Source organism: Dendroctonus ponderosae, unplaced genomic scaffold (assembly GCF_020466585.1).
Source record: "Dendroctonus ponderosae isolate FM_Combo_2020 unplaced genomic scaffold, Dpon_F_20191213v2 Dpon_F_20191213_6, whole genome shotgun sequence".
Classification (NCBI taxonomy): domain Eukaryota; kingdom Metazoa; phylum Arthropoda; class Insecta; order Coleoptera; family Curculionidae; genus Dendroctonus; species Dendroctonus ponderosae.
In genome coordinates, this window is record NW_026018814.1 from 570,407 (window position 1) to 582,397 (window position 11,991).

Consider the following 11,991-nt stretch of genomic DNA (forward strand, 5'->3'; position numbering starts at 1 on the left):
CTGTTTTATACCAGCTTTCAAGAAGTGAAATTCACTCAAAAAACGGTAGCAAAAGGCGCTATCGTAGCTTCCACTAGCTCATGGCAAATTTTGAAATTTTTTAAATTTAAATTTCCGACTGAAAATCTGAGTAACGGAGACTTTCTATGAGAAAAGCAGATTGTTGTAGATGCAAGCGGTGCATAAATACGGACGGCGCCCGAGGAATCGCATCGGAACAGTGTAAGCGTTCAAGCAAACCACTTCTGATGATTCAAACCACTCGTGCTTGCGAAACGTCAGTAAGAAATTCGACCGAACGACGGCCTAAAAACCCGTAAAACCCAGTAGTTTCAAGGAATGGCCTCGAAAATCTATCACTTTTGATAATGGTTGAGTCATCTTTTTTTCATCCTGCCATGCCAACCCCATCTTAAAAAAAACATTTTTATGCACCTGAGGGAACAGATTTCTATCTCTTTATCTAGCCAAATGGCATTGGATAAAACGGATGATTGTTTTGGATTCAAACCAGACTTCCAATTTGGTTTAGACTGAAAACGACTGTATGATAATCGAAGATCGAACCGGCTTTGCCTTGTTTTTTTTTCGAGAAGTTTAAAATAGCTGGACGCATCCAATCAGTTAAATTGGTGTTTTCTGCATTTCCTCCGAAGAATTTGCTTTTGATAATTACTATTCATTCAAATGTTTTAAATAGAAAAACTGAATAATTTTTGTAATGACAACCAGTTTCTACCTCGGAAATATTTGGGCAAATTTGAACAGATATTTACTCAAATAAATAAGGAAAATTAACTCCAAACCTGCATTTCACGTCCTCTGAACAAACTAATGAAGTATGTATTAAACCTCAAAAAATTATGCTGATTATGTTTTTAACACTTTATTTGAGTAGAATGTAACATAAAAAAGTGTTGATTTTAATGAAAATCGGTAGAAACTACGCTATTATTGCATTTTTCGTTATATTTTAGCTCAGCTCTCATAAGAAAGAGATTGTACAAAGTTGCCAAACTTTTGCTCAAACCTCAGCTGAAAGAACTAACGTTTTCCAACACACAGTTTGTCCATGTAAAAAGTCATGTCATGGAAAAATCAACACTTTTTTGTTGAAAATTTACGGAAATTTTCTTAATTTTCGCTTTTATTTTTTTTCAAAGCTTATACTTTTTATTGAAAAACCCACTTCTTTGCGAAATGTCCTGCCTATTGAAAAATTGGGTAATGCAAAATTTTCAAAACACTTGCTTAAACCGCCTTGAAGAAAATGTGAAGTGAGTCAAACCGAAGCCAGCAATTTACTGGACTTTGAATTTTATTTTTTTATGAACACCAATGTTTTCTATAAAAGAGAGTGCCTTGTTTCAAACCTCCAGTCTAAAGGTACTCAAAAGTATTTTTTCAAAACTTTCCCTCGAACTGTTTTGGAGAAAATGTCTAGTGAGTCAAAGCGAACCGAGGTATTTACAATTTTGTTAATTTTCGGTAAATGTTGCCTCTTTAAGTCTGTGTGCGGGTCACTGTTAATTTTGGGTTTCTTCTGAAGACCATTGAATTCCATAGAAAAAGGTGATTTTCTGCAGGATTCACCAAAAGTCTTCAAGAGTGATTTTTCAAAACTGTTGCTTAAACGAGTTTGAAGAAAATGTCAAGAAAAGTGAGTCAAAGCTTCGTAAAATATTTGGTCTATCCAAGATTTTCAATTGAAAATTTTTCAAAAGTCTGCAGTTTTTTTAGTTTTCACCAGTATACTGTTTTTCTAGTGAAAATGTGAACACTTTCCGTTACAAACATACAAAGTTTGCATTTTCGCGCTTGCCTCAGCAAACATGTTTTGGAAAATGCTCATTTCTGGCATGGAGCTTCTATGTGGAAAATGTTGACACAGAAAAATCAGAAATTGAAAAACATTTTTTGGCTGAATAATTGCTTGACTTTCCTCAAAACCAAGAAAAGTTCATTTTCATAAAATATCCGGTTTATCAAACGAATATCAGGCCTAAATTTCAAAAACCCTGGCACTAACAAGTTTTATGAAAATGCTAAACTAAACAAAGTGAAACTGAAGAAATTTGTTGACAAAGCTGCTCTTGAAAATTGTAGAGACGCGAACTGAAGATAAAGTTTGGTAAACCGCTGACAAAAACATGCAGCCTTAAACAAAAAAATCGTTTATTTGCGTAAAAAGCTAATTTTCCTATCGTGTTTCTCATGTGCAAGATTGGATGTATTTAGAGCCTCCACAAAAAGGCAGACTTCATGCATATTCGACATTGCTATAGATTATAAGTTAAAAACTACTCTGAAACATGAAACGCTTCAAGTTTGCCCGAAAATATATGCCTGGATGGTGGCGACTTTTCATTAAAAATATATTCTGTCGCAATTTTTTCCAAATTGAAAGTTTGTCTATTGAATTTCTGCATGTTACCCTTTTGTTTATTATTTTAATCACCAGGAAGCTCGAAATGCCGCTTAACCCATCATGCCCTTTAACTGAACGATTGTTTTCGAAATTTAATCCCACACTTCCATTAGGGAAACTTGTAACGACTCACAGCAGTGGCCATTTGCGATTGGTCCATCATAAAGCGGATTTTCCACTTTGTAATGTCGCAACTTTCAGAAAGTTGCTCAATAAATACCTGGGCGAAATAAATGTCCCAACTTTGGGTCATTAATTTCCGTCGTGCAATCGATGCCAAGACACGGTTTCCTTTCGAACTTTTCTTTGGTGGGGTTTTTGCGCCCCGCACACAAAGAACGGGTCGAACTTTCGTAGTTGAAAACCTTCCGGCTTGCTGATAGTTGAATTTCCCAGTTTTCCTCTAGACCTTCTAATGGGGCCGCTCTCATATTTTGGTTGGCGGGTCAGAGGGATTTCGACCCTTTATATAAATTGCCCTAACCGGCAACATGTGTAGCCTAAATGTATTTGGGGCTGGAAATACAACTACAAGGTTTCGGAGAAAGTGAGTGTGAAATTTGGGTTTTTTTCTCGGGCTTGACCGAAAGTTTTCTTCATTAATTATTGCCAATGAGGCGGCGAGCGCGCTGAAAATGATGTGGCAGAATAAATTTGCATTAACTAAGCTCAAGTTGGTGCCGAAGAAACTCCAAAGTTTTCCACTGGTTTAATTTAAAAAATTTCCTGAGCGCAGCGCCATTTTCAATAGGGTAAAGCCCGTGGCCCATGCATCCGTTTGTACGATGATACGATGGTACGAAAGTGTTTCTATTGAAGAAACACTTTCGTACCATCGTATCATCGTACAAACGGATGCATGGGCCACGGGCTTTAGGCTGAAGATTTTCGGCTGCTACTTTCAGCAACACGCGATTTTATTTCGCCAACGACATGCATTCAAAGGTGGATTTTATGTCAGCACGTCGGCAGTGTTAAAAATGCCTTCACAAATGCCCCGTTTTAACCTGAAATAACCCCCCGACACGAAGCTGCTGCATTATAATGGGTGCATCGATTTTTCAAAGTCGCGTCACTAGTTATTATGCAGGAATTTCAGGTGAGATGCACACGAAAAAGCGTTCTCGGGAATTTTCGCCTAGTTTTCTCTTTATAGGCAGTGTTCGATCAAAAGTCATCAATTTGGTTGAATATTTTTGGGAAATTGGCAATTTTCGTGTTACGAGTAAAGAGAAATTTGAATAAATACGCAAAAAATTGCTTCTATGCAAATGTTTTAATCAAAAATCGCAACCATTGAGGCTAATTGTTACATTGTGTTGTTCAAAACTTAACATGTGTAACAATTTCCTTATGGATTCTCGCAATACATCCAATCTGGCACCAAAGAACCACCACCAAGTCACAAATTCGATTTTCGTGAAAATCAACGATTTTTTCATTTTAAGGTACTGGAGTTTATTAGCGGTTTTTCATACCTTTTCTTTAGTTCGTTTCTTTAAAGTGTTCAAGAGGAACTTTGCCAAGAGATTTCTGCAGTTTCACTTCGAGTTATCTGACATTTGCAGGCAAACTAATACAGCAAAAACTTTGAAAATTTGCTATTGCGCACCGTTGGTTAGTCCGACTTTTTGACCGAAAACTTTGGCTTTGAGAAAATAAAATAAAAAGTGAAAACCAAGCAATTTTTAAACCGAAATATTTTTTGTTTACATTTTTTTTATATGCCGGAAAATGTGAATTGAGGTTTTTAGAGCGGAAAGTTCTCATTTTCTTGCTAACGGGGGAAAGCTACAGTTTTGAAAACTCACCGTTGAATACTTTTGGACAAGCGACACGTTTTCTGAAGAGTAAATGTTTTCAATAAAAAGTCTTGAATTCGAGACCAAAAATTGAAATTAAAAATTAAGTAAATTCCAGCGTACGCTTTGGCTAATTTGACAGTTTTGGACAATCGCGACATTTTACAACAAATGATTTGTTACACAAAAAGTTTTGATTTGGACATAAAAAATAAAGTAAACAATTAAGTGTATTTCTGTCTTTGCGTTGACTAACTGTTGACATTTTTTCCAAAACGGTTTAAGCGACATTTGAGAAAAATTACTCTTCAATAGTTTTGGACTAGCAGGAAATTTTACAAAGACCAAACAATCGCTTCTCACCTCTGAAGATGGCAACCGTGTGTGCCAGCGAAACTTTAGGTCAAAGATCCTATTGGCGACGGCCAAAAAACCCGAAAATCCCGACCGTTCAATCAACAACCGAAGAATCATTGAATATTTCAAACAGAGAAGATTGAAAAGCTCCGCATGAGGACAATTTCCAATGTGCATATTGGTGTATAACGGCCTAAATTTCGTTTATAGGCCTGCCCCTCACCACCCCTTTTACGCATTTGGGCCTACTATGCGACTGTTGTTGGATCGGCCGTGGATTTTTCCATGCACGTGAGCGAAATATCGCGACCCAATTTCGATCAAATGATGAACTAATAAGGAGAAAATCACCGAAAATTTTCCAAATTTTCCGGGTAAAATCTTGAATGAAGGCAAGTTTTGGAGATACAATTTCTAAGCACATTAAAAATCGAAGCTCTAGCTTTCCATAGAACAATTGTTAATTAAACGAATAAAAAAAACGCAAACCGCAGTCTAAAAATACTCCTTTTGTTTGCTGATTGCAAGCTTATTACGGTCAAACCGCTCACTAATCAACTAGATTCACTTTTTCCGTGCGAACCTGCTAAACTCCTGCGGGACTTGTCGCGCTACACAACAGGAAAACCCTTTTTAAACGCTTATGTTTAATTGGGTTTAGCTGCTTCGCTCCCTGTGGCCCTTTTCGAAAACATGCAGCCACAATTTGCTGTTTGGAATTTTAACTGAAATGCACCAGATAATTGGACTCGTTTCTATTTCGGAAATTGGACTGGAATTTTGCCATTTTGTGATTAATTACTAAGTCAATTGGGCTACTTTTCTTTGGAAAAGTGTCTTTTTCCACATTTTATATTTGATTATCTCGAGTCAGTTTCGCCGCTTAATAAAAAGCGATTTTATGGCAGTTTAGCAATTTTCTTTCTAGCTGGCAATGCGACAACTTCGGCCAGTAAATTATCTGGCGCCTTAAACTGCTGCCAGGCAGCGAAACTGCATTTCTTTTCCGAATCTTAATAGGGAATGTTTAAAATTGATTTTGCGAAATTGCAGTTTAAGAAGTTTAATGGCTGTTCGTTTGGAAGTGGCATAAAAAGATTAAATTTCCACTTTCCACTACTGAAAAAATCTGGCAGATTCTAAGCTAAAAGCCTCCGGGAACTTCAATCGCTGCCAAACCCCTCAATAAGTGAAAGTTGCTTGACGCCCCCAAAGTAAGTGTGTTGCGTTGTTTTGTCTACATTTACGTCTATTTGTTCCTGCTAAGGATTTATTTAAAATATTTCCTCTTGAAGTTGCTCGTCTAACACAATGTGAAGATTGGTTGGAAACTTTACACCGAAAAGCTCTCTGTTGGATCAGTCGCGAAGTTTCCCCATCAGGAATTTGACGTTTGAACTGTTTTTTCGAGGTGTGAGACTTTTTGCGGGTTTTTCTAGAAACTGCGAGTGTTTCTTCGCTTGTCAGTCATAGTGGAAAGGAATTTTATGACGGACAAAATTGGAATTGTTTTAGACCCGAGAATTCCAGTTGATCAAACGCTGATCGCAGACGCAATTTTCAATTTTTTTTTCGCAAAGTGGTGCAAAAAAAAACTTTCCGATGCCTTCGCATCCTTCTGATTATGGAAGCCAGGCGTGCTAGTGAAACGTCAGGTTCAAATATTGCACTTTTTGCAAATTTGCACCAGTTTTTCTGAGCTAGAACTATTTCAAAATATAAGCGTTTTGCTCAATTAATTCCACCTGAGTTTAATGGATGCCTAAACCAATTTCTCGAGACGATAACTTGAGTAAACCATTAAAAAGTTGCGGAAATATTCAGTTACCACTCGAACGGCGGAAATTCCTAACGATAATAGCCTCTCATTTACCGTCCATAACACTAACTTTCTGAGCTGCTAACGGTAAACTCATTAGTATTAATGTTAATCTAGACATTGTTTCGGCAACGCCCGCATCATTATTTTCGAAAGTTATATGGATTCGAGGTTCAGTTTTATGGGAATGCGAGTGTTTGCGGGACTTTGCTGCTGATGTATGTTTTCAATTGGCAAAGGGCTTATCGGGATTAATCAGAAATGCGGGCGAAAAATTCCATTTTTATGGGTTTTCTCACATTTGTCTTTTGAGTGAGATTGTGGGTAGGTACATGTGAAGGAAGATTTCGTTGTCCGAAAATGTTGATTATTTGGGAACTGGAAAGGCTCCGGTGTCTTTTAATCAGTTCGTTGCATTCCTTGTCTCTCTGATGAAAATGATGCAGCAGTCGAGGTATTTTGAGAAACTTGAATTTTTTGGAAAAATCGACCTCTTACGGACGATATTTTCCTTATTATCGACCCACAACTTTCATATTCGCTATTGGGAGCTTCTTAGGTCGGAAACAATCCAATAAGGGCAAAAAACACGATTGCAAAATTTYGATTTTTTTTTTTTTAGGGAGTCCTTTTTCATAAGGAGTCCCTTATGAAATTTTCGACCAAAAATCAAAATTTTGCAATCGTGTTTTTTGCCCTTATTGGATTSTTTCCGACCTAAGAAGCTCCCAATAGCRAATATGAAAGTTGTGGGTCGATAATAAGGAAAATATCGTCYGTTGAAGATTGCGACTGCAAGGGAAGATTMCTTGAGAACTGRAAAGGCCCCGGTGTAAAATGGTTGAAATGCAATATTTTTATATAAAATCGGCAATTTCTAAATACCATTGGAAATTTCAATTGGAGATTGAAAACGTATTTCAAAGGCCTTTTGCTCATTTATCGACTTTGAAAGTTTGAATGTGTTCGCTCGTGGCCCAGCATGGGCATTAGATAATGGAAAATTGAACACTGTATTTCCTTTATGGGGCAGCAAATATTCAAAGTTATCGAATGATGACTCTCCATTACGACTATTAGTGTCAGCTTCCATGCCCATTATTGGACGAAAAATAAAGAACCAAGCACAATTTCTTGGTTTTCCATTAACGCTTCGAGTATGATTCGCATGAATTATGTGGGATCTTTCCATTTTCACGGCGTGTTAACGACACCATCTAGCTGGAGCTGACAGGCTCCGTAACGTGTTGAATATCCGCTTTTGTGATTAGAGGGGCACAATAGCGAGCCATTAATTTGGAAAAATACGTTTTGGTGCTAATTAAATAGCGCCAATTTTCCCGAACAGCATTAAGAATTTCCTGTTGTCACCAGGAAAAGTTTGGCAAAATCGGGATTGGTTAATGAGCATGCGAGTTTCAATGTTGATTTCATTGTTAATTAATCGCGGAAATTAGAGTGGAAAATTTATTTTGCAATAATTTCACAATAAAACTCTCCTTGCTGCTGGCGCTGATTGAATTTATTGGCTCATTATTAATATGGGCAAATTTAATTGCGACGGGTTTATTATTGGGCTTTCAGGCCTTTTCGATAACGGAAGTTTTTGCCAGTTTTGGGGCTATTTGATGGCCAAGTTTTAAATGATTACCCTTCATTAGCCGCCATAAAAAACTCGCTTTACGCTGGAAACATTTTTTTCGCAACACAAACACAASWGTYTAATTCGATTAAAAATCGTAAAAACACTTGCACACACTCACTGAAATTTCATTTGCTCGCCTCATGAAGTGCAGTTCGCTTCTTGGCTTTTATTGCCGCGATATTTATCTTCAAGAGAAACGGAGATTAAATTCGCGAAAAGTGCCCGGATAAAAGTCAGGGCTTTTTCGTCTAAAAAAGTGTGAGAATAATTACCCAGACTAAAATTGAATGGTTTGAATCGAACAACCACCGATACATTAAGCAAATGAAAGTCGAGTGAATGGTGCCACGACAAAACCTGAAATTAGCTTTATCTTTAATGAATGATCTAATGATGTCTGGAAATATATTGGAGAAAAACTGGCAAAAAATTCGGACGTAATTAATAGGATTCGGGGGACTTTTGACGCACGAAATGCGGCAGAAATTCTAATAACCCAGGGGAGGCACGGAACAAATCCAATATAAAACAGCGGACTTTTTTTTAATATATCCGAAAGTTGACAATTATTAAAGGACTTTTTTCGGTCGTCATTAATAACATGCCCAGTTTCCTCCCCAAATGAGGAATAAATGCCAACCACAATTTGCAAGTGGATTCTTCAAGGTCCATCTTGCGATGTGCATTTTTCACGGATTTATCGTAAAGTGCAATTTTTCACAGCTGGAGATTTTATTGTGCAGTAAGAGCCTCAGAAATATGACGGTATGTCGCACAATTCACGAATATTTTACAAGCTGCTGCAGACGCTGGCACACAACAAGAAGCAGCTGCATTTTAAATGTTCTGTTTTTGCTGGCAAATGCAAGTTTTGCAGCTGGCAAATGTTTATGTTTACAGTGGGCTAATGAGAGTAGAAACTTGAAATTTTTAAGTCGATTCTTTGTGCAGTTTTCAACCAAGTCAGAAATGTTGGTTAAAAATCGAGTTCATTTTGATATTATCAGTGGAATTAAGGAACTTTGGAGGATTTTCCAGACAGACTAGAGCGCCCACAAAAGTTCTACTCAAATTGACCAAAGACACTCGACCAATCCCAAAGCCCTATCCATATATAACCTAGATTTAGCAGACCGGCAATGTTATTAATATTAAAGCGACATGAAACTGTTGGGCCAAATCCTTCGTTCTCCATACAGCATATTGAGTAATTCTGGCTAGACACGACAAAGTCCACTTACTCATGTCCTTTCATGATAATCGGGATTTCGTGTGTCCAGCTGAATTGCTATCTGGAAATTTATACTTTGGCTGGCGAAAATAACCGGAACTGGCCACAAGAACAAAAACTCCGAATGAATTCAGTTAGACGAGAAATGCATTGGTTTTCTTTGGGTTTCTCTGGTTGAGTCGAATTGAAATCGATCGCAGATCAGCAGAGGTAACAAGTGAAATTGACCGGTAAATAGAAAAATAAGCACTTTGCTTTAAATCCCTCACGTTCATCAGTTGCAAAGACTGTAGATGCAGAATTTAGTTTTCCAATTGACTTTCCTGCTCAAAAATATTCTTATTGCGTGAATTTGATGACAAAACCACACAATTTATGGTAGGACTTGGCTGCGTAACCTCACTATACAACATCAGTTTTTACAACAAAAGTTAGTCTAGTTTGCTACTTTAGAAAGGTTGCGAAACCATCAGCTTTCAAGCGAAAACACCTTTGAACATGCATTACGGAATGTGAACAGCAAATTATTTTAAGTGCAATTTTTGTTGTAAAATCCACTGAACTGGCTTTTATCGTACAAATTCAGGTGAGTGCGCTCTATCCAGTGGTGCAACAAGCAGTTTTTCAGTTTATTTAGTTTGCTCAGAAATAATTATTAAAAATCAGTTTGCGAAAAGTTTTGAGCAAAGTCAAAAGTGCACTCGCTTGAGTAAAACTTGGAAAAATACTGTAAAAAGCGTCAGTGAACTAAAGTTTGTGATCCATTTTAATCGTCCAAAGTGTGGTATATTCAGGGGAGTAAAGAGAACTTTTTCAGCTCATTTCGTTTCCTCGGGGAAAAATCATTAAACCTCAGTTTGCAGCGAGCTTCACGTGAAGTCAAAAGTGCAATCGGCTGATTAAAAATTCCCGAAAAATCAGGAAAAAGCGCTACAAAACTGAATTTTACCACTTTAGTAGCACAAAATGTCATCTATCCAGTGGTATAACAAGCACTTTCGACTTCATTTGGTTTGCTTGCCAAAAATATGGAAAATCAGTTTTGSAAAGGGTRTTGCGGGRGGTCAAAAGTGCACTATCCTGATTAAAAATTCGCAAAAAATCAAGAAAAKAAGCTACTGATCTGCAGTTTACGCCATTGATTGGGGCAAGAGCGCTSTTTGCAGTGGCGCAACAACCAAAAWTTTCAAAACCCAATATCTTCTCAAAAAACACCCAWTTTTTTTKAGTTCTCCCGAWCWTTCCACCTGRGCCCTCAAACGGGACRCGWCYACTGTTGACTCRCCCTGTAAATTCGRCTGCATACAAATCATTAAAGGGTCGTTTTACCGCTCATTTAACTCCGGTTTATGTTGGATGCAAGCACGCCATTCATTTCATAATAAAATAGCTTCATACGGGTTAAAGCGACGTAAAGAATAGATAAAGAAAGACCCGAATGGCTTCGTACGGGCAAGTGGAGTTATGGTCCGAACTTTGTCCAATAAAACTCCCAATTTATGATATTGGCGCACTTAAGCGGAAACATTTCCATCAGAAAAAAAAACATTAGTTTGGTTTGTTTCAGATTTGATTGCGGTTCGGGCATTGGAGTGGTTCGCTCGGATGAGACGGTCCTTCTGAACCAATGGAACCACATCAAACTGTACAGACATCGATGGGACGCTTGGTTGCAACTGAATAATGGAAAACACATACAAGGAAGAAGCAAAGGCCTATTTTCAAGGTAAATGTGCAACATGAGTTTTGCAGCAATCGCACAACAGAACGTTTGCTGGATTTGGTCCTCAGCTATCGTTTGTACTGAATAAATGCGATTTCGTTAACGCGAAGCTGTTCACTGACCCACATGAGCTGGATTATTGCCAGTGCTCCAGATACCAAGAGAAAATGGGCTTGTCCGAATTGCCACTGAGATAACCGGCTTTGTTGATCGTTTCTTTTAATTATGGATCGTCTGCGGAAATTGCCCCTAACTCAAATAGACGGCCTCCATTGGACAACTTCAAAATCAATAAATATTCCACTGGTAAAACAGTTTGAGGGACATTTGAGGAACTTGATTAAGCGCAATTCGAACCGGTTCAGCTTAGCAACCAAACCAGCTATTTGTTCTCTTTGACCTGGTTAAAGTTAGCTTGTGTACAAGCAGCCGCCAGGACACTTTGAGGGCTATTTTGGAGCGCTTCCCAAGGTTTTATGTGGCGTAGTAGTTGATCGATTATTTCCGTTTTTGTTCTAGAATAACCTTTAGGGAGCCGCTGTTCATTGGTGGGCCGGGCAATACGACCGGGCTGGATGAAAAACTGCCGGTATCAAAGGGCCTAAAGGGCTGCATACGACACTTGGAGGTGAACGATCACGTCTACAAGTTTGCGTTGGATCCGAATGGGGAAGCGATCAAAGGCTATGGAATTGGTAAGTTGAGATGGGGATGAAGTTGGATGTAGAAAGGAATATTTAGTTCCAAGGCTTGAAAGCGAAGAACTTTATGCTCCGAATTCTCGCAGAGAATTCCAAGAGTGTTGAAGGATATTAAGAGAGTCGATAACTGTTTCTTAAATTTGAAGGGAGAAGTTGAATTAACAGATCTGGCAAAAATCAGTCATTAGCACAATTTTACTGAAAATTTCGCAACCGTTAGCTTCAAGCATCTTCTACATGCTCTATTAAATTCAGATCGTTGTCTGCACAGGACTAAAAGTTAGA

The 11,991-nt window shown here is 38.0% G+C and overlaps 1 protein-coding gene across 1 annotated transcript in view; it reads left to right on the top strand.

The window, feature by feature from the left end:
• The window catches only part of LOC109542336 (pikachurin), a gene marked incomplete at its 3' end in the record, with an annotated part of 53,400 nt that overhangs the window by 34,377 nt on the left and 7,032 nt on the right, over positions 1-11,991 (top strand). Inside the window, 2 exon segments of the mRNA XM_048667463.1 lie at positions 10,850-11,008; positions 11,525-11,700. Coding sequence (XP_048523420.1) covers positions 10,850-11,008; positions 11,525-11,700 — 335 coding nt within the window.